Source organism: Amia ocellicauda, chromosome 10, assembly GCF_036373705.1.
Source record: "Amia ocellicauda isolate fAmiCal2 chromosome 10, fAmiCal2.hap1, whole genome shotgun sequence".
Lineage (NCBI taxonomy): Eukaryota > Metazoa > Chordata > Actinopteri > Amiiformes > Amiidae > Amia > Amia ocellicauda.
In genome coordinates this window covers 8,479,607-8,505,781 of record NC_089859.1, presented here as the reverse complement: position 1 = coordinate 8,505,781, position 26,175 = coordinate 8,479,607, and the positions used below count along the sequence as shown (strand labels likewise).

The 26,175-nt window shown below is 40.1% G+C and overlaps 1 protein-coding gene across 2 annotated transcripts; it reads right to left on the bottom strand.

Annotated features, from left to right (window-relative positions):
- Window positions 1-792: 792 nt before the first annotated feature.
- irs4b (insulin receptor substrate 4b) lies at window positions 793-23,152 on the bottom strand. 2 transcript variants are annotated; one of them, XM_066714881.1, is made up of 3 exons: window positions 22,938-23,152; window positions 19,501-22,700; window positions 793-6,569 (listed from the first exon to the last, which is right to left on the bottom strand). In XM_066714881.1, the coding sequence occupies exons 1-3, from the start codon at window positions 23,096-23,098 to the stop codon at window positions 6,565-6,567; spliced, it is 3,366 nt and encodes a 1,121-aa protein (XP_066570978.1). In that variant the 5' UTR covers window positions 23,099-23,152; the 3' UTR covers window positions 793-6,564. The 2 variants fall into 2 exon arrangements, with proteins under 2 accessions (XP_066570978.1, XP_066570977.1); XM_066714880.1 differs by having other exon boundaries at window positions 19,501-23,152.
- Between the last annotated feature and the right edge of the window lie 3,023 nt (window positions 23,153-26,175).

Below are 26,175 nucleotides of genomic sequence, written 5' to 3'. Positions count from 1 at the left end.
TTTACCTGTAACTGAGTAAAAAGTCTTAATTAAACAACTTTAAATTAACTGGTACAAAATCTTCACATCAAAATACTGTACTCCTTATATTATTTTAAACTATTTGTTCAATTACGTTTTTCAGTGTTGGCCACATTGATGTAAAGTACTGTCTGCATCAACATGTTCACACCCAGACCTTGCAGAGCTGTAAGTACATCAATTCATAATATAAATGTTATTTTTGGTTTGGCTCATTAGGTTTGACCATTGTCCTCATAAAAACAAAGTCTGGGGTTTGATGTCTAACTGCGCTCATATACTGACCAGCTAGTGTGGTGGAAAATCTCCACAAAATGAGTGATAATGTATTATAACTCACTCTTTCACACAACTGTTTATGCTGTAACCATCAAAAACACATATTTTCCCCACCATTGTTGGGGATGTCTGAAGTTATTATATTATTTTAAAGATCAGCGTTTGCATCTGTACAGTAATTCAAAAACATCTCTTTTAAGACAAAAAAATAGGGTTTTCCTCTTTAGAATCATATATGAACTTCTGAACTCATATCCACCCACTTTAGCTCTTCTGATATTCCAGGCATTACTTTATTGAATACAAAAAAACAAACATCTGCCCTCTTTAGAAGAAAAAAATGAATAGGAGAAATTTCAGAGAGTAAAGGTTAATTTGATGTCTTTCTGGAATCTTTATTCAAAGGATAATCAATCAATCAATCAATCAATCATTCACACATACCTAGCACGTCATTCAAAATCAAGACAATGAAAGGAAGGGACCATGGGGTACCTTAACACATTTTATTGCAATAGCTCTATTGAAAGCAAAAGAAGTCAGATAAATATAAACACTATACAGCGCCCCAATGCCATCATTCTCCCCCCCTCTCCCAACCCTCAAATAAAACAAACGGAAAACAAAACAAACGAAAAAAATCAAAAACAACGCCAACACGGCGCAATTTACAAGAAAACAACGCAACAGTATTTACAGTGGAAGACACTGCTAGATACACTGCTCAAATCTCTCTTCCCCTGACACTTGCCGCAGAAATAATGCACATTATGGACACACATCCACTGTGAACTCTTCCATTCTGTACAGCCGAAATAATAGCAAATGATCAAATAAAACACAAGGAGCATAGCAAAGACATTGTCTCATCATCAGCATCAATTGTTATTTATACTATACAGCAGCAAATCAAATTTAATTACAAAACAGTGTGCGGAGGTTTATAAAACTGCAAAATGTTTTTTTTTTGTGATATGTTGTTTCTTTCATATTTTCTTTTCTTTAGGCAACCATCTGGCACAAAACCAAAACGTAGAAGAGTTGAAATCTGTAAACTAGATAAAAAATAATTTTGTGAAGAGTTGCATAATCTTTATGCCGTACCTGTAAGCTTCTTGAGGTTATTGTTTTGTTGTATACCATGTAAATCAGTGCTTTCATGTCCCAAAATGGCAGATAGTTCTTTTTTTCTCCTGTTTTAAAATAAATGACTAGTTCAATGCAAAATATATATTTTTTAAGAATAAAGTTACCAATGTTAAATATCATTAAATATGCTAAACATTTATGTAACTGAGGAGGTCCTCTCTCTTCCCTATCCCCTAAAATAAACAAGTGCGTACACATAACCATTATAATGCCAAGACACACATGTGCTCTTTGTACCCAGGTATCATCAGGAAGGTGAGCAGAGGTGTTCACAGTAATTCATCTACCAATATCTTCTGCTTGATCCAAATCATCAACAGGTAGATTGCCAATGAGTGGGAACACAAATCAAAACTGATCCAGAAGAAATCTTTGGTTACAGTACCACAGGGTCTGACGTTTCAGTATATGCAGTTAACAATGTATAACAAATCTGGATTGGGATCAAATTGATTCATTTATTCTGTTGTATTAAATTAGGTTTTCACTTCTCAATATTCAATACAGAATTTGAAAGAAACATAGAGGGATTTCATAAAACAGAGACACCGTAAACCTTTAAGCATCACAGTATTTTTTCCCCCACACGAATACTGTACAGAATACTTGAATCAAAGTGCACAGAACTCAAGTACCTCTCATATATGATTCAAGATTTGTTAGGTGTTCACATTTTGTTCTGTTAATAAATAAATACAAAAATCAAGTTTACAGGATTTATGAATGTATCGGGCCAAAATCAATATAATGAAGCAGTTGACGTGTACCAGCACAAAGTTCACCTCTGACCTCTTCCAGATGTCCCTCTCTGTATGCCTCAAGTATCATGGCATTATGTGATTAACAGATATACCGCAAAACACACAAAAGTACCGTAAGAACATTCTGAACAAACAGCACTACTCGCCACATGAAAGAAACAGGCATGGCACATATTGTGTGAAACACTGTCGTTTAGAGAAAACCCAGCCAGTTTTGCATAGCAGTTATTGAAAAAATGAAAAATTAAAAAGTGATCTTCCACCATCTTTGTTTGCAGCTCATCCTTTTGTTATCATGTTTGTGAAGCTTGTGGAAAATGGACCTTGCTATCATGAGCAAATGTTTGAGGTGCAGATTTATCTGGAAACACACGGTGCACACGTAATGCTACTTCATACATTTCAGTCTCGTACAGGGCAGTACGTTTGTTTTTTTAACATTTGTGTCAACGTATTGTAGTGGCTTCCTTTCATACAGACACAAAGGATGAGGGTTTTAATTAAGGGCAACTTGAATTCACAAGGGTTTTGATGAGCAGAAACACCTTTAATGAATCTCCAGCTCAAAGTCCATATAATTACTTGAATTTGCTTAAGAAAAGGTCACTTTAACTGATGAGATAAATGCAATATGAACTGCAGCAGTGCATGTTGACTTTTGAGAGGACTTTTGTACAAGATGTTACACCACCATGAAGCGACACACTTTCATGTTCCCATCCTTTTCACATTAAGGTGGAACTGTATTGTATTCAATAAGCAATATTAAACCAACATTAGCATGCCAAATGTTTACCCTGTAGATGGGAGACAAGATAAATGATGGTGGGTCTGGTGGCTCTCAAGATTCAAATAATTATTTGGTTCTGGTTCCATGAATGCTCTCAGCTACTGAAATGAAATAATGTTCTTAATGCTGAAAAATTATTTTATAGCAGTTTATTGTTTATACCCTAATGCAGGACAGATACAGGATTGGGCCAGAACTGCTTTAAATAATTAATAGAGGGTCCTTAGCTTTATTTTGGAATACTAAAAAAAATGGCTATTTTAATCCAACTAAAGCTGAGGCTGTAGTGTGTTTATGCAACTTGAGTATTATGGTAGATTTGCTCATATGAAGGACAAAAATCAGTGTTATTATTACATTGGTGACAAATGGGAAAGGTTCATTATAATAGTCTTAAAGGCAGCCTATATTTTGTGCTTTTTAAATATGCAAAACGTAACCAAATATCCTTACAAAAATATATACCATATGAATGTTTTTTCCCTCCCACAATTTTAGATGTCTGCAAAGTCAGCAAATCATTTAATTGAATTAGAAAAAGAGTAATTGGAAATAATTCAAATATTTATATATCGTCACAAGCTTTTGTTCAAATGGGTTTCAAATGTGAAATGGATGAAAGCGATATAAAAAAAATAGAGAATCTTGCAATTGACCCAGGTTTTGTAAGGTACCTAGGTGTGCTTGCTTTGCTGTCTGCTACCATATCAAGGAACCACAAGTCCATGGTGTATATCTGGGCCCTTCTTGAGCAATCCCTATAAAACTGTATCAATCTATGTCCCTGTTGTACATAATTTTCAGCGAGCAGGCAGCAGTCCTACAGACCCATCTTAATGATCTCATACACGCACTGCTGCCATTTTCTGGAATTGTTAAGGAGCAAGGAAAACAATCTAAACAAACTGAATGGTCAACTACACAGTCTACCTCCCAGAGGATATCAAACCAGACAAATGCAGTAAAAGGAACAAATCTCACTAGTGCTTGTATGATCAAGTATTTTTGAATGCACTGCCAAATGTGAGGAAAGTTGTTAAATGTCAGACAAAACTGTATGTAACAAGAAAGGTTGTAAAATAAAATAAAAAGAGTTGGACTGAGAAACTCTGTTCTGCCCATGTGTGCACGGTCCATTAAAAACAAGTTTTATTGAGCGAGGTAGTTGGTAAGTTATTGTAACTTAAAACAGATTTCTTGAGTATGTTTTATACGGAGTCTGTCTCATACAAATACCCTGCTGTGCCAGTTCAGTATATTGTTAAAAACACTGATACATTAAACTTTGTGCCAGATCATGAACTATAAAGTCCTCAAAAATTTCCAAATCACAGCCTTCTTGTACATCACTTGTAATGCAGTCTGTAATCCTCTGTACTGTGGAGACATTATTCCTATGAGAGACAATGTCCAGTTATAGGAAATATCAGAGTAAAGAAGAATACTGCAGAAGATGAGTCAGCCTAGATGCAGGTTATTGGTTATAGTGTGTGTCACTTAACAAATGCAAAATTGACCAGTCCAAAGTACCAATCCACAGAGTCATCACTTCACAACTTTCAGTAATAAGATTTGAGGTTCTTTCACGGTTTCAAATGTGGTTTTCTGTACTACACGGATGTAAAACTATACCCCATATGAAGGAGACTTGTTAGGGGTAAAATTGTACCAATAAATAGTTTATAAATATCTATGAACAAGGCTCTGGAGCTCTGGCTCTGTTGCACTGTCATGTTTTGTGCCACCAAAAAATAGTGCATTTCGTACCAAAGTAATATTGTAAAATGGTTTGTAACAGTTCATAGAGTCTCCAATGCCTTGCTGGAAATACAGGAACACACTAGTATTTTTGTCGATTTAACGATACATAAAATATATTATACCAGCTTAAAATACAGGTCAAAGCCATTTTTGCCAAGAAGAGTACCATAAAATAAATTAGGAAATTTTTGGTCATCAATATGTCAAACATAATGTAGATTTCAGACAATTCTTGTTGTTCTGCTAGTGTATGGTAATGAGTGAAGCCGAATTACAACACAGAACATGCTTCCTTGCTTAACCAATGCGACATGTGACCACTGCAGCAATATTTACAAATCCTTTTCAATGGGATCCCTGCTCTGTGGCCAGGGTTACAGCTCTGCGTTGTTTTTCATGGCCGGAAAGCAAGAGGTCTCATGACTGTCCAAGATCTGCAAATCCACTAATTTTGACAGTGTTGCCGATAGACATGAGTAATATGCCCATAATGCTTTTCTCTGCTGCAGTCAGTGAGAAAGCAATGAATCAATCAATCAATCATATGGGTTCACCGTTCAACATGAATGTGAAACGTTAATGGCAAGAAACATTCTGGACATGTGTCTGTGTAGTAATGCCATTCATCACCTTATGTACAAAGCAACTTGTCTTTGCTGTATTAGGCTGACAGTAAAAACTGGAAAACTCTGAAAGCAGATTTAAGGATTTCAGGCACCACCTAATGCAGTAAACAAGGTTTCATCAGAGATTTCTCAGTTAGTGAAGAGCCTTTTCGTAAGCTTTCAACATATTGTAAGATAACATAAGTCCAGGGAGTTGTTTTAAAGCAAAAGGGCACAGCTTGTGTGGTACTACACCACTCTAATTTGAACACTTGTTCTCCAGTGTTAAGTGGAGAAATATTAGTGCGCAGAGATGGGCTTATGTAATGGGAAAGTAGGTCAAACATCTGCCCTTTGGCATTGCTGCTTGGTAGGTATGGGTGGCTGGATAGGGTATCAGATCATTTGGCTGATGGTGAATTTTAAAGTCCAAGTATAGATCCCCATTTGTCAAACATACTTGGCAATTGGTTGACTGCAAGAAGGATTGGGGTTGGGGTTGGGGGAGGGGGGTTGATGACGCACAGATAGATTCTGTCGGTCTCCATAGGGCCCAAAAGAACAAGAATTTTACAGCATGCTGCACCTGGCCTTGGTATTAGGTTACCAGGGCTCCTTACGTCACCACTGCCTCAGATTGTAGTAATATTAAGAGGAGTAGTAGGCACCACAATCTGCGGAGGGGGGGGGGGTTGCCTGAACTGGAACTGCAATAAGAGAACTGGATCAACACTTGCACTGTACCGAGTAATAAAAAGCATTTTAAAATCTATGTAGTAATAAATATTAACATGTCAGGAGTATTGTTTGTAAACTCTGCAGACTGTCACCCAGCCAAACATTTTTTCAGTGTTGACCTCCTTGGGCTGGTTAGAAAATAACAAAACAAAAAACTAAAATCAACCAACATTCTGTAGGTCACACCGAAGTGCTCCAATCAAAGCAGCCACTACTCCTCACCAAAACGAAGCGTGACATTACAATTGAGAGAGAGGGGAAAAAAATTCACATAGGTACAATTTGACTGTTGGTACTGCTGCTCTGTATAAAGATACAAAATAAAGCATTTTTTCTTGGGGGTTTTCGAGGGTCTCTCTTTTAGTAGGGATGCCCCCAGGAACTGGTGAGAGCTGGGCTGAATTACACTGTTGCTGTCATATCCATCTACCACACTCAGGATCAGCTTCAAATGCAGTCTTCAGTCTGTAAAAGGAAGAGAAGAGTTTGTTAATTTCATCCCAATGCTCTTATATATTTTGTAAATCAGTATATCAGGGAATAAATAAATAATTATAATTATTTCTTATTCATAATTATTTCTTATCCCATCTTGTGACTGTGTGTGGCAAATGTTCCATTATAAAACATACTGGTTCAATGGATTACCTGAAAAGAACTACTCACAAAACAGAACTCGGCACAGAATTTCTGCAGAGCCCCCCACCTCCCACATCAAAACAGCCATCGGCCCCAAATTGTCCCCCAAATCCCCAATTGTTTCCTTAGATCTGTTGCATTACCTGAAACTTTCAAATTCCTTGCTTAAAATGCAGGAAAACAATGACAGCAGATGAACAAATTGCATCCATCCTCCGTTTCACGATTTTAAATTAAATAATTCAGTTTCATTGACATGATTTCATTCACCCCCCTATCCCCACCCTTTGTTCTAATGCCAGCCCATATAATCCCATGCTTTTCAGTCCAGTCACCTGAAATATCTACACTCCTGCCCTGTTTACTCTGCACCCCTGGCACTATTGCCACTGAGCTGCTACTGACAGGACTGGTAATCTGCTGGCCATAACTTCAGATGACCCAACTCTTATTGTCAGGGTTTGATAGAGAGCTTTGTTTGTGAACACAATACCAAGCCAAGCACAATACAGATGCTTTCAAAAGGTTTCAGCTCGGTCAGACTGGTGCTGCCAGAATGCTTACTCACGCTGTCCACACTCAAACACACACTGTGCTCAGAATCAACCAGGCCCACACTGGCTTCCCTGTGAGCTCCAGGTCCTATTTCAAGGTTTTATACTTTTTATTCTTTCCATCTTTCAAGACTTCACCGAATACTATGTATGTTTCAAGTGGTGACTCGGTTCAAGCAGCTTCCGAGACCCTGATGAGCCATGATCAATAGATTTCATCATTAATTTAGTTTTCTGCTGTTTTTGTGTTTGTTTTTTGATGGTGGTGGTGTTGGTATAATTGTCAGATATTATCCTGCACTGAAGTATAGACTGCCCTCCAATACATCCTGCAAGAACATTTTTTGGTTGTTGTTTTGCTAGCTTTCACCCTTTATTGTAAAGGAAAATGGCAAGACAACATCACAAATCTCACAGGTCACACTGACATACCGAAGGAAAGTACTACATTCTTTCCATTTAATTTTAGAGACAGAATCATTTGTGACATGTAGGTACGTAAGTGACTTGCTTTGAAGTCTCATTTTAGTGGGATTTCTTCCCTGAGCCCTAAGTGATGTTGATGTTGTGTGGCGTTCTCATTTTAAGTGTGTTGATTCAACAAGTTACTGAAAAGGATTACCACACAAACTCCCCTTCCGAGTATGGATTCCACCGCTACAGCTATTAAATAACCGGGATTGCCTCTACGTGTTTGCTTGCTGTGGAAGGTAACTGGAGAAGATCAGAGCTGGTGCTGAGGACTTCACACGTTACAGCAGCCCCATAGGCAGACATCAGCATGGACTATAAGCAGCTGTGACATCAGAGCAGCTTGCTGTGCCCGTGTGATTTCCACCTTAGAGTCCATATTACACTGTTCATGAATTCAGCCCCCGGCTCCATGTCTATTGATCTATTGACCTGATGCTAATCTCACATTGACTGCTAGCACAAGGACATGCCACTGCTGGAATGGGTGGTGGACATTGAGCTTCTCTCCAATTGGCCAATCCATGAACCAATTGTTTTTCTTGACTACCAAACAATGTGAAATGGGAGCAGTCTAGCATGGCCTGATGGATCAAGCAAAGCCCAATTCCGACCACCACGTTAAATGTCAGCCTTTTGCATGGGTGCTGAATCAAATTTGGTGAGGCAGGAGAACTCTCAGTATTTAAAATTAAAATTAAAAGAATGGGGTCAAGGTTGATCATTTCAATATGGCAGGGGCTGTGTATTCAACAGGACAAGTGACACCTCTCAGTTGTGCAGTGTTAAAAGGGCCTGGACTGAGATAGCACTGCCAGGATTAGCGAGCGCATTTACCGTGTAAAAACTCTTTTACCGAGCTGACCCCATCCTGGAGAGACGTTTTATTGTTAGCATGTTGGCTTGCTCGGAGTAGGTGTCTCACCAGTAGGCCCCCACCCGCTTGTTTCTGATCAAGAATCCCCTCCTCTTTAACAAGATAAGAAGGCATAATCCCGCGCTGTAGCAGTTACAGTACTCTGATGCAAACTCTACTCTCACTGGCCGAGGGCTGCCTTCAGTCCTAATGCCATTACCTCTGGTTACAGGCTTACACCAAATACCCTTATGGTGTACTAGACTGAACTACACTGGATATTATCTGCCACCCCATTAAAATGTAACACTCTCTCAAGAACTGGGGTTAGTCTGTCCTCTTCAGTCAGGTTTCACAGCAAAGATGCAAAGAAAATTGGAACGGGTTCTTAGCAAACATTCAGTTATTTCTCCCAGTTGACAGGAAACCAAAAGCCTCCACTAGGCAGTATAACTTCCTTGTCTGCTGAAACACACCTTTGAAAGTTTTGGTCACGATACTACTACATGCGGGCCTACTAGATGGGCAAAGAAAAGCAGTGTGGAAAATATCCATATATAAAATAAAACATGACCTAGAGAGACGGGTAAAAATAACTGCATTTCTGCTATCTTTTGGAGATAAATTTGGTCGGCGATTGATAAAACTTTATTCACCAATAATATCAGTTCAATATATTCATGGTTTCTAATATACAATGCATACATTCATTACAAATTTATTTTAGTAAGACTGCAGATTAAATAAAAGTAAAAAAGATTTATTTTTGTCATACTTCACTAGTGTCTTTGTTGCCCTATGGTCTGTTATCAGCATTGTCCCCAAAGTCCATCTGTAGCAATGGTTATTGACCTGTGCTAAGTAAAGACAATAAAATAAATACAAACTATCCTGTTACTTTCACTGCAGCTTTACAAAATCCAGAGCTTCCTTGGCGAAGGACTGTTCAATCAGATATGTCTTGACTGCATGAAGCATTTTAAAGACTTAATGTAACGCTCTTCCCGTCCACACCAACCTAACACAATGATGGTGGGAGATAAAGCAGCTGCGTACTGCAGGATACAGTGAGGCCCTATGATTTACACTTTATGTCTATACCCTGCCCTCTCAAAAGCTATTCACAATTTAGACCGTTTTATCAGCCTGGCTCATACCCAGCCTGTAATACATACATTTGTCTTCTAAATGGTGTTGATCATATACAAATATATTTAATCAAATCAAGGGTCATAAAAGTATGGAAGTGACACTTTAATACAATTAATTATCTGGAAATAATCAAAAACTAACTCAATCATTAAATTATTGAGGTTTAAAAGAACAAATTCAGAGAAGAAATCCAGTTTCAAAGGCTGTTGTTTTAAGATCCTTTAAAAAAAAAATAATAATAATAACAGCATGAACCAAGTAAGACTAGGCCATGTCCTTGATCTGTACAGATTCCTCAATGTTATTTACATTCTGGTAACTTAGGTGTACATCTAAAAATATACAGACACAATTCAAGGACAGACACCATCCCAGCATGACTTTGAATCTTAAAGCAGTTAGACTGTCAAGTACATAAAACATGAATTTTAACTGAATATTAACTCTGCTTGACACAGCCTTGTGTGAACTCTGGACTCACTGTTTTGTAGCTGGGAGCCCTCTCTCTGGCTGTCTCGATCTATGTCTCTAGCTGGCTCTCTAACTCTCTGGAGTTCAAAGCGGATTTATTGGCATGATTACAAAACAAATTCAAGATGGTTCAATGTTCATACAAACAATTTAATAAAAAGTGTGTGTGTGAGGGGGTGAAAATGCACAAGTATTTTTTTTTATATATTCACTTTCATACACAATATAATGTAAACTATACAAAATTAAATGATTTATTTAAAAAATACCTTCTAATGGGAAGTTGAACAACGACAAGACTAAGCACCAAGCTCTATGAATAGAAACAGACTAGCACAGAGGTAATGTCCAAGAGATTCTGGGAACCACAATTTAGGCTACTTTGACAATAGAGGACACAAGAACTCCAAAACCAAGTTAGAAAATGACACAAGGAGGGCATAAGTCATACAAAGTATAGTTTGCCTGGAGCCAAGGGAGACTGCCTGTATGGATGGCATTAGAGCAGGCGGTTGGCATGTGTCAGGGCCTACTGGGAGATAGCAGTCGGGGGTCCTGGCCCAGCGGCACCGAGTCACACACGGAATGTCTGGACCACGCAAAGAACATAGGGAGTCTTGTCATGCTGGAAATCATTCGTGGTGGCACCGGGCCGGCGCGCTGCTGGAGAGGTGCGAGAGTTGTACAGGGTCTGTTGCTGATGAATCAGACAGGAGCCACGTTAGCATAATGCTGGGCAGAGCAAGTTTAGTGTTTCAGCCCATGGGGGGGGGCTCAGGGCACCATGAACCAAAAAGGGATGAACTGCAGGTTGGTAGAGAAGTGTGATTAAAAACGTGCAAAATGCACAGCAACTACCCAGCACCTTTTACCTGATAAAATGTATAAGCCCATCATATCCTTCCATTTGAAATTATGGTGTGTAGGTACAGTAGCTATTCAGCATTTGTGTCTGCTCCATTTTAGGCTTGGCATTTGGTCACAGTTGTATTATCTCTAGTTCAAGGTTCTGTACGTTTGCTACTCAAGCAAGAGACTGCAAATCTACTTGTATGGTGAGGGATCAATGCACCGACAGTTTTGGAAGGGAAGGTATGGGACAATACAAGAGGAATGTTAAAGTTAAAAGTCAATCACAAAGACTACATAGTTGCATGTTTAATGTCGAGTCACTGTGGAATACAGAACAGATTATATTGACTGGTTTCACAGACCTGCTTTAGCACTAGTCTAGGACCTAAAAAAAAAACATTGGTCAGTCCCTACCTAATGCTAATGTGGGTCTATTCTATGGACTGTGTTTGGAAAATAGAATATTTTTTATTTTTGTACAGACCACCTGAGAAGATTTGTCTCAAGAGCAATTCTGCAACTGATAACGTACAGTTTAATGTAGTGCTTCGGCACAGGAAATGCAGCAAAGTAATTAGATTAGGACTTTCAGAATTGGCAATATCCGACTGCCCAAAGCGAAGAAGTGATTGATAAAAAGCATTGTGCAGACATTAGCAACACAGCAAGCAGTAATTAGGAAGAATTTTAAAACATATTTGTCAGGTAATGGAAATGAGAAAGGAAATTGGGATTTAAATGATTACTTTCAAACCTGCTGCCTAATGTTTGAATCAGTACCGCTCACTCAAACTACCTCTCCACCCTTTTTTGCTTCCCATTTCCAGTAATTCTGGATTAAACCTTCATGTTTGTTTGCTTTTCCTTTGTTATTTGGAGAGCTGAATATAAGAAAGCCACACTTTTTTTTTTTTTTTTAAATAAGCTTTTGTACAGCAATGTTGAAAAAAGGAATTACTCTCTCACTGTAGGCTATGAGTTAGATGGTCAGACCCCCAATCATATTCTAGTGGGTTTTTTGTCAACAACTACATTGAACAGATTGTATTTTAGGGTTTGTTGCTCTCAGTTACCATAAATCAGTTTGCCAAGTGATGTGCTTTATCGTAATTTTAGGCAGCTATAATGTATTGTACATAGAAAAAGAATGAAAGTTAACAGGATGAGTCACTTCAGAGTCATCCAGGTTTTACACTCTGGGGAAAATAGGCACAGACTCAAAAATGACATTTTCTAACCTTTAACAGAAACTATTTTTTTGAAAGAAAAGAAAGGAAAAAAGTTTTGCCTCGGGAACAGAATTGCTACTGAACCTTTTAATGGAAATACTTGGTAACTACATTGTTTTAATTTTCTTAATATTAGAATAAAATCTGCTCTTATGTCAAATTAAAAGAAAGTCCCAATTTCTTCAAACATAAAAACTGCTGATTTTCAGTATAAAACAATCACATTTACAGGGAATGGTGGTGTTAAAAGCCAGTTTTAAGGGGTAGGCCTATAGTTATTGATGTACATAATTTAAGACTCACCCTGTATTATTTAAATATCAGACGTTCACTTACTTATGTTACAGATGCTTATAAAAAAAAGCTCTTATATTAGATAGATGAATATGGATATAAGAGAAAAACTATCATTCTATGATGTAACAGAAGGATTTTTTTAAACATTTTATAACCTTAATAGCAAACCAGATTGGGCCCCCTGCTGTAGAATCATTAACAAGGGGTGCTCAAGGGAAGCAGGGCCTAAATAAATAAATAAGCAGTCAAATATTGACAGATCCTTTTAAGTGAAAATTCTCCAATACTTTAAAGTTGAAATTTTGAGAGGGCAATAAACATCCCAATTACAGCCACTTGATCTATACCCTTCTTTTTTGTTGTGAAAAACACATTTTAAATGAGTAACAAAAATCTACATTCCTGGAGTCATTAACTGGACTATTGCTTCTCACTGGAGGGAGGAGTGCACCCTCTCCCCCTCGACAGCATTGCAGGAGGAAAAAAAATTCCATTGATCATAATGTGTGCTGGTGGCCTGACATAGGACTCCATAAGTCCAGCATGCCACTACAGTAATACTTAAGAAGCAACCTACATCAGTCCCTTTCAACAAGAAACTTAGATGTACACCTGAGGTTTCAACACAAGATTGTAATTTTGGAGGACAGTAGCACTTTGTGTGATAAAACAAACTGGAAACAGGATATTCATACTTGAAATTAAATATTTTACATTCAAAAGCACTGGAAATTATCCATGGGGTGACCTTTTTTGCGGAACGAGAGTTCAGACCAAGCATCTCAGATAGACCTGTAGTACATTTGCTCTCCTCAGCTTAAAATCTCGGCTCAGTGAATAGAGCTTTCCACTTCAACACCATCTTAACAAATTCTATTTTAATACTTGTGCAGCCAAAGGCAGTGATTGACCTTTGGTGCCATCACTGACATGCGCTGGGTGCCACTCCGAGAGGGGCTGCCCATCCTCACACTGCGGGGAGCCAGACGGCCCTGTGACCAGGCTGCCTGCCCATGCTAAAACCCTGTGGGGGGAGCAGACATGTCAGAGCTACAAACACAAAACACCTCAGGTGTCCAAATCAAACTCTTATCCCTGACAAAATTATTTAAACTCACTGAGGAGCACATAGTGAAATGCTGAGTGTCATGCAGGTTTAGGTTGTACCATTTGGGGACAGAAATTATAAAACCAATAATCGAGACTTGTGCCAACTACATGCTCGTGACTAACACTGTAGGAAAATGGGACCTTTAAATCTGATAGCCTGTCTCACAGTGCTTATATACGTTACATAACATTAAAGTAAAGTAAAAATCTCAAAGACCACCACCAAACGCAATTTGTATCTGGGCTTGATTTAGTGGTGGAGAATCTCAGAATGCAATGTAATACTGCATCAGTGCTGCTACTGCAAGCAACTAACCATCTTGGGTATAGGATTACACTGCAGGAATGAGCAGTAACCAGAATAACAGATTTATACAGTTGTTACCAACAAGCTGCCTTAACCACATGCACAATTTAATCAAATTTAGCATGTTTAAAATCCAAGTGTAGGCATCTGAGACTGTGGTGTTCAGGCACAGGTGGGACCTGTACAAACCACACAGGCCACAAATGAACTGTAAGGGAACAGTTGTATAGGGCGGATTTGCCCCAAGGAGTACTCAAACCAGGAAATCAGGGACAGATAGATAACTGCAAGATGATAACATTATTCAAGCCAAAGCCAACGCAAGAAATATCAAATGCACTAGGCCTACCTGGCACAATAGCAGGGATTTAAAAGTGGACGAAATACCAAGTATTAGAATATTAGCGCTTTTCAACAGACACCAAAAATACCTAAAAAAAAAAAAAAAAAAAAAAAAGCCTAAGCTGTTTTGGTTTCACCTCAAACCTTTTAGTTGTAAACGTGTAAAAACAATGAGATGGTGACAGCTTCTCTATTTTCATATGGAGAGCAAAAATAAATGTTTAGTTGTGCCTAATAAATCAGACAGTTGTAGTAATTATAATAATCATCATCATCATCATCATCATCTAGGGATAGATATAACCTAAACAATGTTACTATAAACAAATATTATTTTTTACATTATTATTGGCACCTGACTGTTTTACACACATTTTATAAACTGGTGAGTGGAATTACTTAAAAGGCTTTAGGGAACATGTTTGGAAAGAAGGTTACATCCAACTGAATGAACAACATGGTATCAGTATAACCAGAGAGACTGCAATTAGGCAGCTTATATCAACACACTGGATTGCACTTTTATTTGAAGTATGTTGAAAAGCAGTGATACTCCACTACTCCTACTGCAAAGAGCCTGCTCTCCCAAGCAACGCATATTTAAAACAAACTGTTTACACAGTATGAAGCTGCAGGTGCGTGGGCAACAGTATTAGCTTCTCATTTTGTTCTCCAATTAACTTTCCTGTGACTGCTCTGACATGCCTTAATTTAAATGTTAGTAAAAGGTTTGACTCATCCATGCATAGCTTAGAATTACAAGCAAATACATACCAGGGAAACAAAAGGAGTCTTGGGGAAAAAAAGGTAGCAGAAAAAACATGTATAACTAATAACTAACCAAAATTTGTGTTCTTAAAGCGGATTAAATAGAAAATTAAAAGGTAAAATGTCCACGGAATAGTAATAAATTCAGTAGAAGTAACCAAATGTTGGTGTACAGTGTACAGATATGTATTATGTAGTGTATAGTTTGTATATTATTTAAAAGTAGTAAGGAATAACTTGAGTCGTCATGTGTCCCCAGTGTACCCCAGAACTTTTTTTTTTTTAATTTCATTTTTTCCTTAATGCGATGTCAGTTTTCCTGTGGCATGGCTTCACAGATGAATAATAAAAACACAGGATTGTGCAAACGCTGATGCAGCTGCAATGGACATCTGTTTTTTGGGACTTTTTCAAACCCCCACCCACAGAAACTGACTCAAAAAGAACAACAACAACAAAAAGTGTGACTCAATCATTCATATTTCTGCTGGATAAACAGGTCAGGTAGAGGAATAGAAGCAGCTTTGCAAGGCAAGCTGTACAAACAGGCTACAGCAGAGCCTGCCCCCCACACCCCCCCGTCCCTCCTGTAGGGCTGTGATAAACACATGCGTCAGGGCCACGCCACGGCTACTGACTCACATGCCAGCCAGTCAACCAGCAAGGGACCAGAGCAGGAGAGCAAAGATGAAGTGGAGGGAGGGAGGGAGAGAGAGCAGAGGGGTGCAGAACTGAAGAATTTCAAACGGGGGCAGAGAAAAGGTAAGTTAGCAAGATAAGAAATGGCATAGTTCTCCTTCTCAAACCAGGCACACACACCTCCTTCGTATCTAGTGAACTTTTATAGCAAGTGTATCCAATTCAAAATCCAAATTCAAGGTGGAAATTAAAAAGCTGTGTAATACGATATTATGTAATACAAAATCATGTCTAAACTTATATTAAAACTGACTCATATCCTTTAAAGTCACACCTGTAGATACAATGGCCAAAAAACTATTGAAGTAGGTATAAGCTTGCAATATTGCACAGACTTGGGGCCGGAATAAATCAAAACTTTGACCCACCCGCTACTACAGAATTGTACTCAGTTGCAGCTTCATTTTTAGTAAGATGACACTTTCGTCTAATCATAAATGATGAACAGGTTTGTAGTTTTCTATTAGAGGGTGGGTCAAAGTTTTAATTTAATCCGGCCCTTAATCAGCAAAAGAGATTTTGTTAATTTAACCAGGAATATTGTTTAATTTAACTCAGTGCAATTAAACATAAATCAAGCTTATTCATAGGTACATAAATAGACCCTCCTCTGTATAGAACATATACTTTGCTACAGGCAATTACTGAAGTTACAGCAAACTATATACAGGAGGAAAGCTCGAACTCCATGCTGGGGGCCAAGTGAGTTCCTGCAGCATCCTGACCCCAAGTCTTTGACTTCTATATAATATATAAATGGCTTGGAGGGGAAACAAAGACTGAAATAATACCAAATGGTGCAATTAACGCAATACATACAGGGCTCTCAGACTATTAATTGTTTCGTGTTTCACTAGAATTAGTTCTAGTTAATATTTGGAATGCAGGAACCTAATCTGACAAACATAACTATAATAATTCAAATGAGGCATAACACAGTAGTTATTGAGGTAGATTTAATGAACTTCACTGTTGTTTCACAACAGTGAATCCTAATAACTGAAGACCATATTTGGACAGTAGGTACCTATGGACCAGTTATCTGAAACTCAGTTACACTGCTAAAAGATCCCACTCGAAGCGAGATTCAGTGACACTTCTAAATCAGCATGAGCTGCATAGATTATGAACTTGCCATAATTACACTACTATGAACAGCAGTGTATTAAAAAACAAGCCCATCTACAACATTTTCAAGCCCCTGTTCTGTGAAAATCAACAGTATTCTGACCAAAAAACCCAGAGATCAAGGCCTTGAACATTCTAGCACCTGTTCATTTTACTGAATTAATGGCTTCCAGATGACATCGCAACAGGAAACACTCAGACATAGCTGCGCACATTTAACCTACTTGGAATTGGCTAGCTAGTTTCATGCAGGCAAAGCTTAAGAACTCTCCAAGACCCGAGAGGGTGATCCTGACGGTTATGAAGTGGTACGGAGATGGTATTAAATCACACTCATCACAAAGTCCCTCTTGCAGTGCAGATGAAGCCAGGTAACTGCTGAAAGAACAAACAAGTAAGACCGGAAGAAAAAGGAAGCTCTTTGGTGCTCATATAGACAGCACCCAAAAGTCCAGACTGGGCTTCTAACGTTTCACAATGATGGAGGGGAAAATTACATGACATACAATCCAAAACAAATTAATAAAATTACCTAAACACATTAGTCTGCAATCTTTCTTCCAAAAAAAAAAAACAGGTTGTATGATGGAGAGCTTGTTTCATGTCGATTGTGATTAAAAGTATCATTGTTTCACATTGTCATCAATTCTTTGTGAACTAAAAGACTTTTTCCATAAATAGGTTTTCCCCTGATTAGCATAATGGTGTTCAAAGTTTAACTCCTGGATCCCCAGTCTCAGCACTTTGGAGTGAAACGGGAAGAAACACAAAAACAACCCTTAAAATCAGTACTACTCCCGTTAAGATAAACGACAGACTTCTTGAGCAAGAACAGAACACCCCTGCTCTTACAGTATACTATCCTCCAGTGAGTAAACTTCCACTGAAATACTTATTTAATCCTTTTAAGATGATCTATTGTGAAGACTCACGCTTCACTGTAAAACAATTTCAGATCATGTAGGCACTCTTTAAAATAAGTTCATTGATTTATAATCCTAACTAAAGCAGCGAGTCACATACCAGTCAATTCTAATACCATTATTAATAGAAGCTACCACAACCCCAACAAAGAATGTACTGCTTTTCTCCCAATTTCCTCTTAATGTAACTGAGGAGGGAGCTCCAGCCCAACACTTATAGCCCGTAAAGAAAAGTTTCTATGAAAGGAAAAGGTTGATATTATATAAATAAATAAACACTTCAGGGAAAGGTTAGGAAGATTAATCAGATAACAGCTTTACTGTGTTGCTTCCCTTTAATGGTGTGAACAAAGTGTCATTCCTCATACAGCAATCCAGCAGGTCAGATAAATCAAAAGAGCCAAAACAAATTAGCAGGGTACATTCCCCACAGCGACTGACCAGTTTCAAGTAGTTTTTAAACATTTACGCTTTTGATTTCTGATATTAATTTACCTTTATCTGCAGATTTAAAATAAAGTGTTCAGAATTCGTTAGACAGTAAAATGGTCTCTATGTTTGGCAATTTGAGGACAATTTAACTCCAACCATTTACAGACTGATGTTAGTGTGTTTATGTTCATCATTTTAGACAAAGACAAGTTTGAAGCTCATAAATTGAGAAACATGCAGTGTTTTTGTTATAATTCATGTCTCAACTTTACGTAAAGTAAAGTACTTATGTAAACATTATTTTTTTAAAAACAAACATACATAATAACAAACATAATACATAATGTCCCAAATATTCTGAACACTACAGTAAACAAGTGACAGAAATAAACTACAAATCAACTAGTAGATGCCTTCTTTAAAGTGCAGACAAATAGGTTAATAACTTCAAGACCTCCCGTCTGCCAGTTTGAAATGTGTAATCTAAGCCCCAAGATTGTAGAAACATGATTCAGTGTGCAACTTTAAAAAATATATAATGAACCTCTAATACATTGCACAAGAGAAAAAGATAATCTGACTCATAGTCCTTGACGTACAAGGGATACAAAAAGTACAGACCGAAGTGAGAGATCCCAAGAAAAAAAAATAAAAATGAAATTTACAGATTCAGTAAACAAAGGTTACTACCTCCCCCTCAAAGAGAAATAGAGTTGGATTTGGAGAGGTAATGGGTCTCGTCATCTAGTTAAGGTCACAGCCATTAACATCATCACCCTGAAGCCATATTAGGCAATTAGCTCCCTTAAAGGAAAAAATCAACAGCCATTAGAAAGTCATAGATTCTAGTTCTTGAGCACACTAGAACACTTATACCTTAGTTATGCTATATAAGGACAAAAAAAGAGCATACGTTTCATCACAAAACTCTACACTGAGTTTCAAAGTCCAACAAGAAATTTTAAATTTTATGAGGCCTTTTTTTTTTCCCCCCTGACTAAACTGCAGGTTTGTTACCTGGGCAAAGACAACTTGGACTCACCTTCTTTCATGTTAAGCCTAATTCAAAATAAACCTTATTTTCTTTTTACGGTTTATAACCACAAACCTAACTCAGTAAATCTCTTGTCACTTCTGGCCAAAAGGGAGACAGAAACAGAACCAACCTTTTGAAGCAGCAGTCAGTCCATCAGACTTGGAGGAGAAGTCTATGCTGGCATAGGCTCCATTTTCAGACAGAGAGGGTGGAGGGGATGAGGAAGGAGGTGCCGGATTGCAGCAGCCCAGGGGGTCCCCCCTCAGGTCCAGGGCGATGTAGTTGAGACCATTCTGATAGCCAGCTGAAGTGTTGCGGCACATCCTGCTGCTGGGACTGCATCCACCTTCAGATGACGGCTCTGTGGAACTTGCTCCCTCCACCCGGAGCCAGACGCTGTCGAAGGAAGCTGAGCTGTGTCGCTTGCTGCTGTCCATCAGGAGGGAGCTGGCCGGAGCTGCACTGCTGGGCACACTGGGCGTTGAGGAGAAGGTCTCCGAGCTGTGTCTCCTTCGGCCTTGGGGGTCTGCCCGGATGACCTTGGGCTCAATTGGGGGACTGGGAGGGGGCAGGGAAGGGTAGTGTTCAATAATGTGCAGGTGCTTCACCATGGCTGAGGGGCTCCTGGCTTCTCCACCCAGGTTAAAGGTCATTTCCGTGTAGTCATCTGTCCTCACAGTGCTAGAAGTGCCTGCCAGGGGTAAGCTGTACTCCGGGGGATTCCTGGGAGCCACAGATAAGGTCCTTGGGGAGCACACTTTAGGAGAGGGGTGATCCATTTCCAGGCTCATGTAATCCTGTAGAGGGGAGCGCCGGTGTTCACTGCTGGAGCCCAAGGAGGATGGAGAGCACTCAGACAGGGAGCAGGGTGTGTGGGGGGCCTTCTCCCCATACTCAATGTTGATGTACTCCCCAGGGCTGGGGGGCGGCTCCACCTGCTCACAGACCCTGGAGGTCCCGTGGAAGTTGCGTCTCCCCAAAGAAAGGCGAGTGGGCCGCACAGCTCTCTTGTCCCTGCTGTGGGTCTCCCCACAGCCATTGTGCATTACAAGAGAAGGCGGAACGTCACTCACTGACCCCCTGCTGCTGCATTCTGTCGTTGCATAGAGGGGCTTCGCAGGGGAAATCATGGGCACATATTCGTCATGCTCACGATTCTCCCTTAAAGGGGCTTTGTAAGACCTTGGGAGGGAAAAGTAGGAGCTGTAGGATTTTGGGGGTTCAGGCGTGGTTTGTGAATAGTAGCACGATTGTTTACGATGGGCAGCGCCACTGCTTTGGGACATGTCCATGTATTCACCATTGGATAGTCGGTCACTGCTGTTCTGGGGGCAGATTTGAACTGGTGAGCAACCGCCACTGGGCAACATCATCATATAGCCCTGGGAGTCTTGCTGCTGTGAAGACCGGGGGGTGACAATCTGCTGGGGCACTGAAGGACTCTTGGGATGCATTGGCATGTAGTCAGCACTTCTTGGGGATGCCACACCAGGCATCATGGGCATGTAGCCATCATCCTTGGACTTGCTCTGGTGTTGCTCTGTGGGTCTAGCTTGGCAGTAGTCCTCTGGATAAGGGTTGTAGGTCAGCTTTGAGGAAGCAGAGCAGGTCACATGGCCATTGCTTCCAAGTGGGCTGGCCTCAGCGCTGGGCTCATCCAGCGAAGAAGTGGTCTGGGTCATTTTCTGGTAAACCGCGGCTGTTGCACTAGTCCCTGGCTTGGTGAAGGAATGAGTGCACTTCCGGAAGCTCTTGTCACCCTCCACGCAGTCCTCCCTTAGGCCATCATAACCATGCAGCCCCTCTCTGTGTTTATCCATCGCCATATAGTCATTTAGGCAGTTCTCTTCCCGGATGGGTGGCGTGTTGCCCAGAGAGTCTGGGGTGTTGCTTCTCACCCTAAAGTAGCGGAAATCCCCAGGGCTGGAACCATACTCGTCCGAGGAGTTAAAGCCTCCATCGCTAGGGGAGCCGCAGATGGAGGCGCTGGAGGGGCGAGTCAAGGTGTCGGAGGCTGAGCCATGGCCACTGCTGGAAGAGACACTGACAGGGCTGGTGGTGGAGGGGAAATGAGAGACGGGCAGCGAGGCAGACCGCGTGTGGTAGGCGCCTCCTGGAAGAGCTCGCACGTAGCGCCCACCACTCTCCTGCCTGCCCAGGTTGATGCGGGCCGTGTTTAGGTGGATGAGACTGCCCGTGACGGAGCGGAAGGGCCTGCTCATGGTTCCCTCCCCCTCACTGGAGGTCCGGAAACGGTAGCCCCCACTCTTGCTCGTTGGGGGGGTGCCAACAATGGTCTCTGTCCGGGAGCGTCGCTGCAGTCCAGTCTGGCTAGGGGGAAGGTTCCCAAGGTGTCTGCGGGTGGTGATGAAGGCAATCGGATTACTGCCGGACGACTGACTCTTGCTGCGGGGCCTGAACTCAGCGAAGGCTTTGAGAGCTTTCATGGTCTCCAAGATGGTCTCGTGCATGTTCTGGGCCACTACAGAGTCGTCCACCTGCATCCATATCTCACCAGGACCGATGGAAGAGGAGCGGCCAACTTCAATGAAGAAAAAGCTCTCCGAATGGCCACAGCGACGGATATTCATCAGCTGCAGGTTCACGCAGGGCGTCTCAGAGTTCAGCTTCACCAGGTGGATGGTCTTGCTGGAGAGACACAGCCTGTACACCCCAGTTAAATTCTTGGTCTGTCCCAGGCCCTTGGGCTTCACATTCACCTGCCACACTTCTTTGAAAACAGTTCCGGGGGTGACAGTGCCGTACCCATCATCCAGCTCCTCCGATTCCAGCTGTCCCTTCTTCCCCTCATTCATCAGGTCACTTATGGTCACATACCAGTCCTCCTGCTCCTGCTCATTCTCGGCTACCATAGCAAAATACTCATCTTTAGTGTACAGAGCAATGAGGTGTTTATTCTTGGCATCTGCTCTCTTGTTTACAGTGAAGCACTGGTACAACGGGATCACTCGCTTTGGTTGGCAAGCAGTGGCGCTGGATCTTGTGCTGTTCCTAAATTTCTTTTCACTGTCATAATACTCCAGTCTGCTGGGACCCAGGTGGCTCTGGCCTCGGAGTACAAAGAATCTCTTGTGGCCGTGCTTCTGCTTTCTCAAGTAGCCACATTTCCTTACATCATCCAGCCCGTCGTTCCTAGTGGTGGTAGTAGTAGCCACAGCCACAGTAGCAGCGGTAGTGTTGACAGCAGCTTCTTCATGCACAAGAGACAGGGAAGAAGCAGACGGTCTCCGTAGCAATTCCTCCTGAAGACTTTCCTCACCATAATATTGTGGCTGTGTCGGCTGCTGCTGCTGCTCCTGCTGCTGGAGTCTGTGGTGAAACGAGAGAGGCAAGTGTTGCTGGAAATGCGCGTTACTAATATTAATTAAAGATGAAGGGGTTTCCCCAACAGAGGTGTCGCCGTTTGTTGCTGCTGCTGCTGCTGCTGTTGTTGTTGTTTTCGTCCCAATTCCGCGCTGCTGCGTTTCTAACATCAACATCGCGGCGTTGTCCTCTCGACAATTGATCAGATTTGCCATGGGAGAACACAAATAAAGGTCACTTTACCTTATCTGTACCGACGCAGACCCCATCTCGGTGGTCGGTTTCAATCCTGTGCGATTAGTCCAGGTAAAACGGTCCGGTTCTGGTATAAATCCACCACGGGCTGCTGCACGCAAACAAACTCGGCCGACTGCTACATAACCGCATCCACTGGCCTCTCTCATCAGTCTCTCCCCGCCGCTCGCCCGCTCTCGGTACACATCTCTCCGGAGCAGAGCGAAAACAACACGTGATCTGCGCGTCAGCGGAGGACGGGGAGGGCGCATGTGAGATTGCGGCATTTCAATTGGGAGGTGGGGCAAATCCGATTTGATGGACAAGCCTGAGAACCAATCCACATCGCCGAAGAGACTGTTACATCAATCCGGTCCTGCAATCAGATTACAGAGCGTTTCTTTTCTTAAGGGAGGGGCGACGGTGTTGTAAAAATGATTGACACTCCCTCTTGACCAATTGTAGAAGGAGTTTAGGAGGCGTCACTAGCGAGCATCTCAGTTAGACCAATCAGTGGACTCATTCTTGTGATTGATGTTAGTAGGACCCAATCGCTGTTTGTTTTAGAGAGCCTTTGCCGTGGCCTAGTTCTTGTTAAGATGTTGGAGGTGGGCAGGGCTTGTGGATGTAAACAAGCGAACATACTTGAGGTGATGGGGAGCTGTTTTTCAGTGTGTGCGAGGAAAACTTTACTTGTGTATTACATAATCGTATTGCAGTGTTGTACACATTGCTGTTAAATGCATTTAAATGAACGTCTTATTTTCTAGAATAGTACATAATTTGTTTAATGTATTTGACACAATCACAGCCTATTGCATTGCCACCTAACCGTCATTAGTATAATCGTACGACAGTCTGGCAAAGGCTCGTTTTAAATTAACAACGAAATAAAAAGACGCATGCAATCAGTAATACACATTCGCCCTATTTATATTGCTGCTATGTTAATTAGAAATCAGTTCCATATTATGTATATGTTATTCATCAGCGATTTGTCTTTTTAATAATGATTTGCACACTTTCCAGCTCCATACGCAGCAGGAGCATCAGTTTATTTCGTTGCAAATTAATTTTAGCAACTACGATAACACGACGAATGTCAACTGTATAACACTGATAACATAAGATATGAAAATAACGCACATAATCATTTAAATGCATTTTAAATAAGCTACTTAATAATATAGGCTATTTGTTCAGTTCTTCCTGGGAAATATCACAAATACACTTTGAAATTAAAACGTCCAAGAGGTTCTGTAATTGCTAGTTCATTTTGGACCTATTTGGATTTCAAACCGTACATTTTGCTGATCACATTTAATTAACACTTATCACTTGTGTAGCTTTCTGGATTGACACACGTATACGTTTAAATATCGATAGTTATAAAAGACCACCAGGTGTTTGCCTATATGGCAGTATTGCCCCCATTGGGTTACAACATTTTAAAATTGTAGTTTTAAGCAATGATCTACTTTGGTACACTGGACTTCACTGAGGTATACCGTGCAAAACTAGATCAGATTTCGCTTGCAGTGTGTTGAAAGCATTAAATTTACATTTTTGAACTTGGATCGACGACTACAATATCACTAGTGTATTGCATAAAATAAGAAGATAGAGGTGATATAAATAAAGAAATGGCTGCAAAACATGAAGTCTTCTGCTTGTAGCCTGTGCATGCCACATTGATACTTTGCCAGAGCAGCATTTTCCTACAAGACCCTGAAATACATCAAATAATATATCCCGTTCAACACACAAATTCCAAACTCTTTTGCAATGACTATGAACAATGTAATTTAGTAGTCTATTCATCAATGTCAGAAGCCATTTTCTAATAACTATGTTTCTAAAGTCACATAAATAACACTGCTTATCCATGCTCTTTTTTGTTGATTTATTGTAATCTATTTTTTTTGCACAGTAATGTTCAGTCGAAAGTGTCCTTTCATGACATATTTTTATTTCTCCAACACATATCATTTTGTAAAGTTTCTTACATATTCACCACTGAATTTATTTGCACTTAGTTATGGCCTCAACCCTGGTCTGGGATGTATTGATATTGAAGTAATCATTAGATTTGACCCTCTGAGATATCTGGGCTACCAAAAATCAGAGGTTTAGATCTATTTGTATGAGAAATACTATTCAGTCCTGTATGATTCTAGTTTGCTCTTCTTTCTTGGGTTTGTAGTATTTTGTTTTAAACTGTCCACATTTTTTTTTTTTAAATGTGATGACCAATAGTTAACACATTATTGTAATCAGGTCATACTACCATTGTAGACAGATTTCCCTTAAAGTGAGTTTAGAAGGTGTTTTTGCTGTTTGTTTTGTTTTACTATAGATCAATTTTATTACTCTTTATTTCCTGCTCTTTGCTTGGCTGACAGCTACCTAAGACTGCTCTGCTTCTGTTCCATCTACAGTACTGTGCAAACGTTTTAGGCAGGTGTGAAAATCTGTCAAATCTGCTAACATGAAATTAGGAGGAGTAGCTAATACTCTTTCTGCAGCAAAGGTACTGCAAATGCATTTGGACAAGACATAAAACTGGACTAAGGCAGGGCAAATTAGATTATTATTAATTTATTAATTAATTTATTTGTTTGTTTATTTGTTAGCAGATGCCCTTACAGGTGACTTACAAAATATAAGAGCAATACAAAGTGCAATAATAGAGTGCAATTCAAGGCATAATACATTTTACAAATTTCAATTTACACAAGTGTATACGAGCTATACAGTAACAATATATGAGGTCTTACATCCTAGATTGTAAAAACTGAAGTGTCGACAAGATGTTAAGTCACAGTCAAGGGCCGATTTAAAGTCAGCTCCGAGTGTTACATGCATATGAAATACAGTACTATGCAAAAGTTTTAGGCAGGTGTGAAAAAATTCTTTCAAAAATAGACATCTTAATAGATTATATTTATCAATTAACTAAATGCAAAGTGAGTGAACAGAAGAAAAATCTACATCAAATCCATATTTGGTGTGACCACCCTTTGCCTTCAAAACAGCATCAATTCTTCTAGGTTCACTTGCACAAAGTCAGGGATTTTGTAGGCATATAGTCAGGTGTCTGATTAAACAATTATACCAAACAGGTGCTAATGAGCATCAATTCAATATGTAGGTTGAAACACAATCATTGTATGAGTGTATGAGGAATAAAACTGGGTGAGGAACAGCCAAACTCAGCTAACAAGGTGAGGCTGCTTAAGCCAGTTTA

What these genes read in the sequence shown, in the direction of transcription:
- irs4b (XM_066714880.1), bottom strand. Translation starts at nt 22,909, where the DNA reads ATGGCAAATCTGATCAATTGTCGAGAGGACAACGCCGCGATGTTGATG.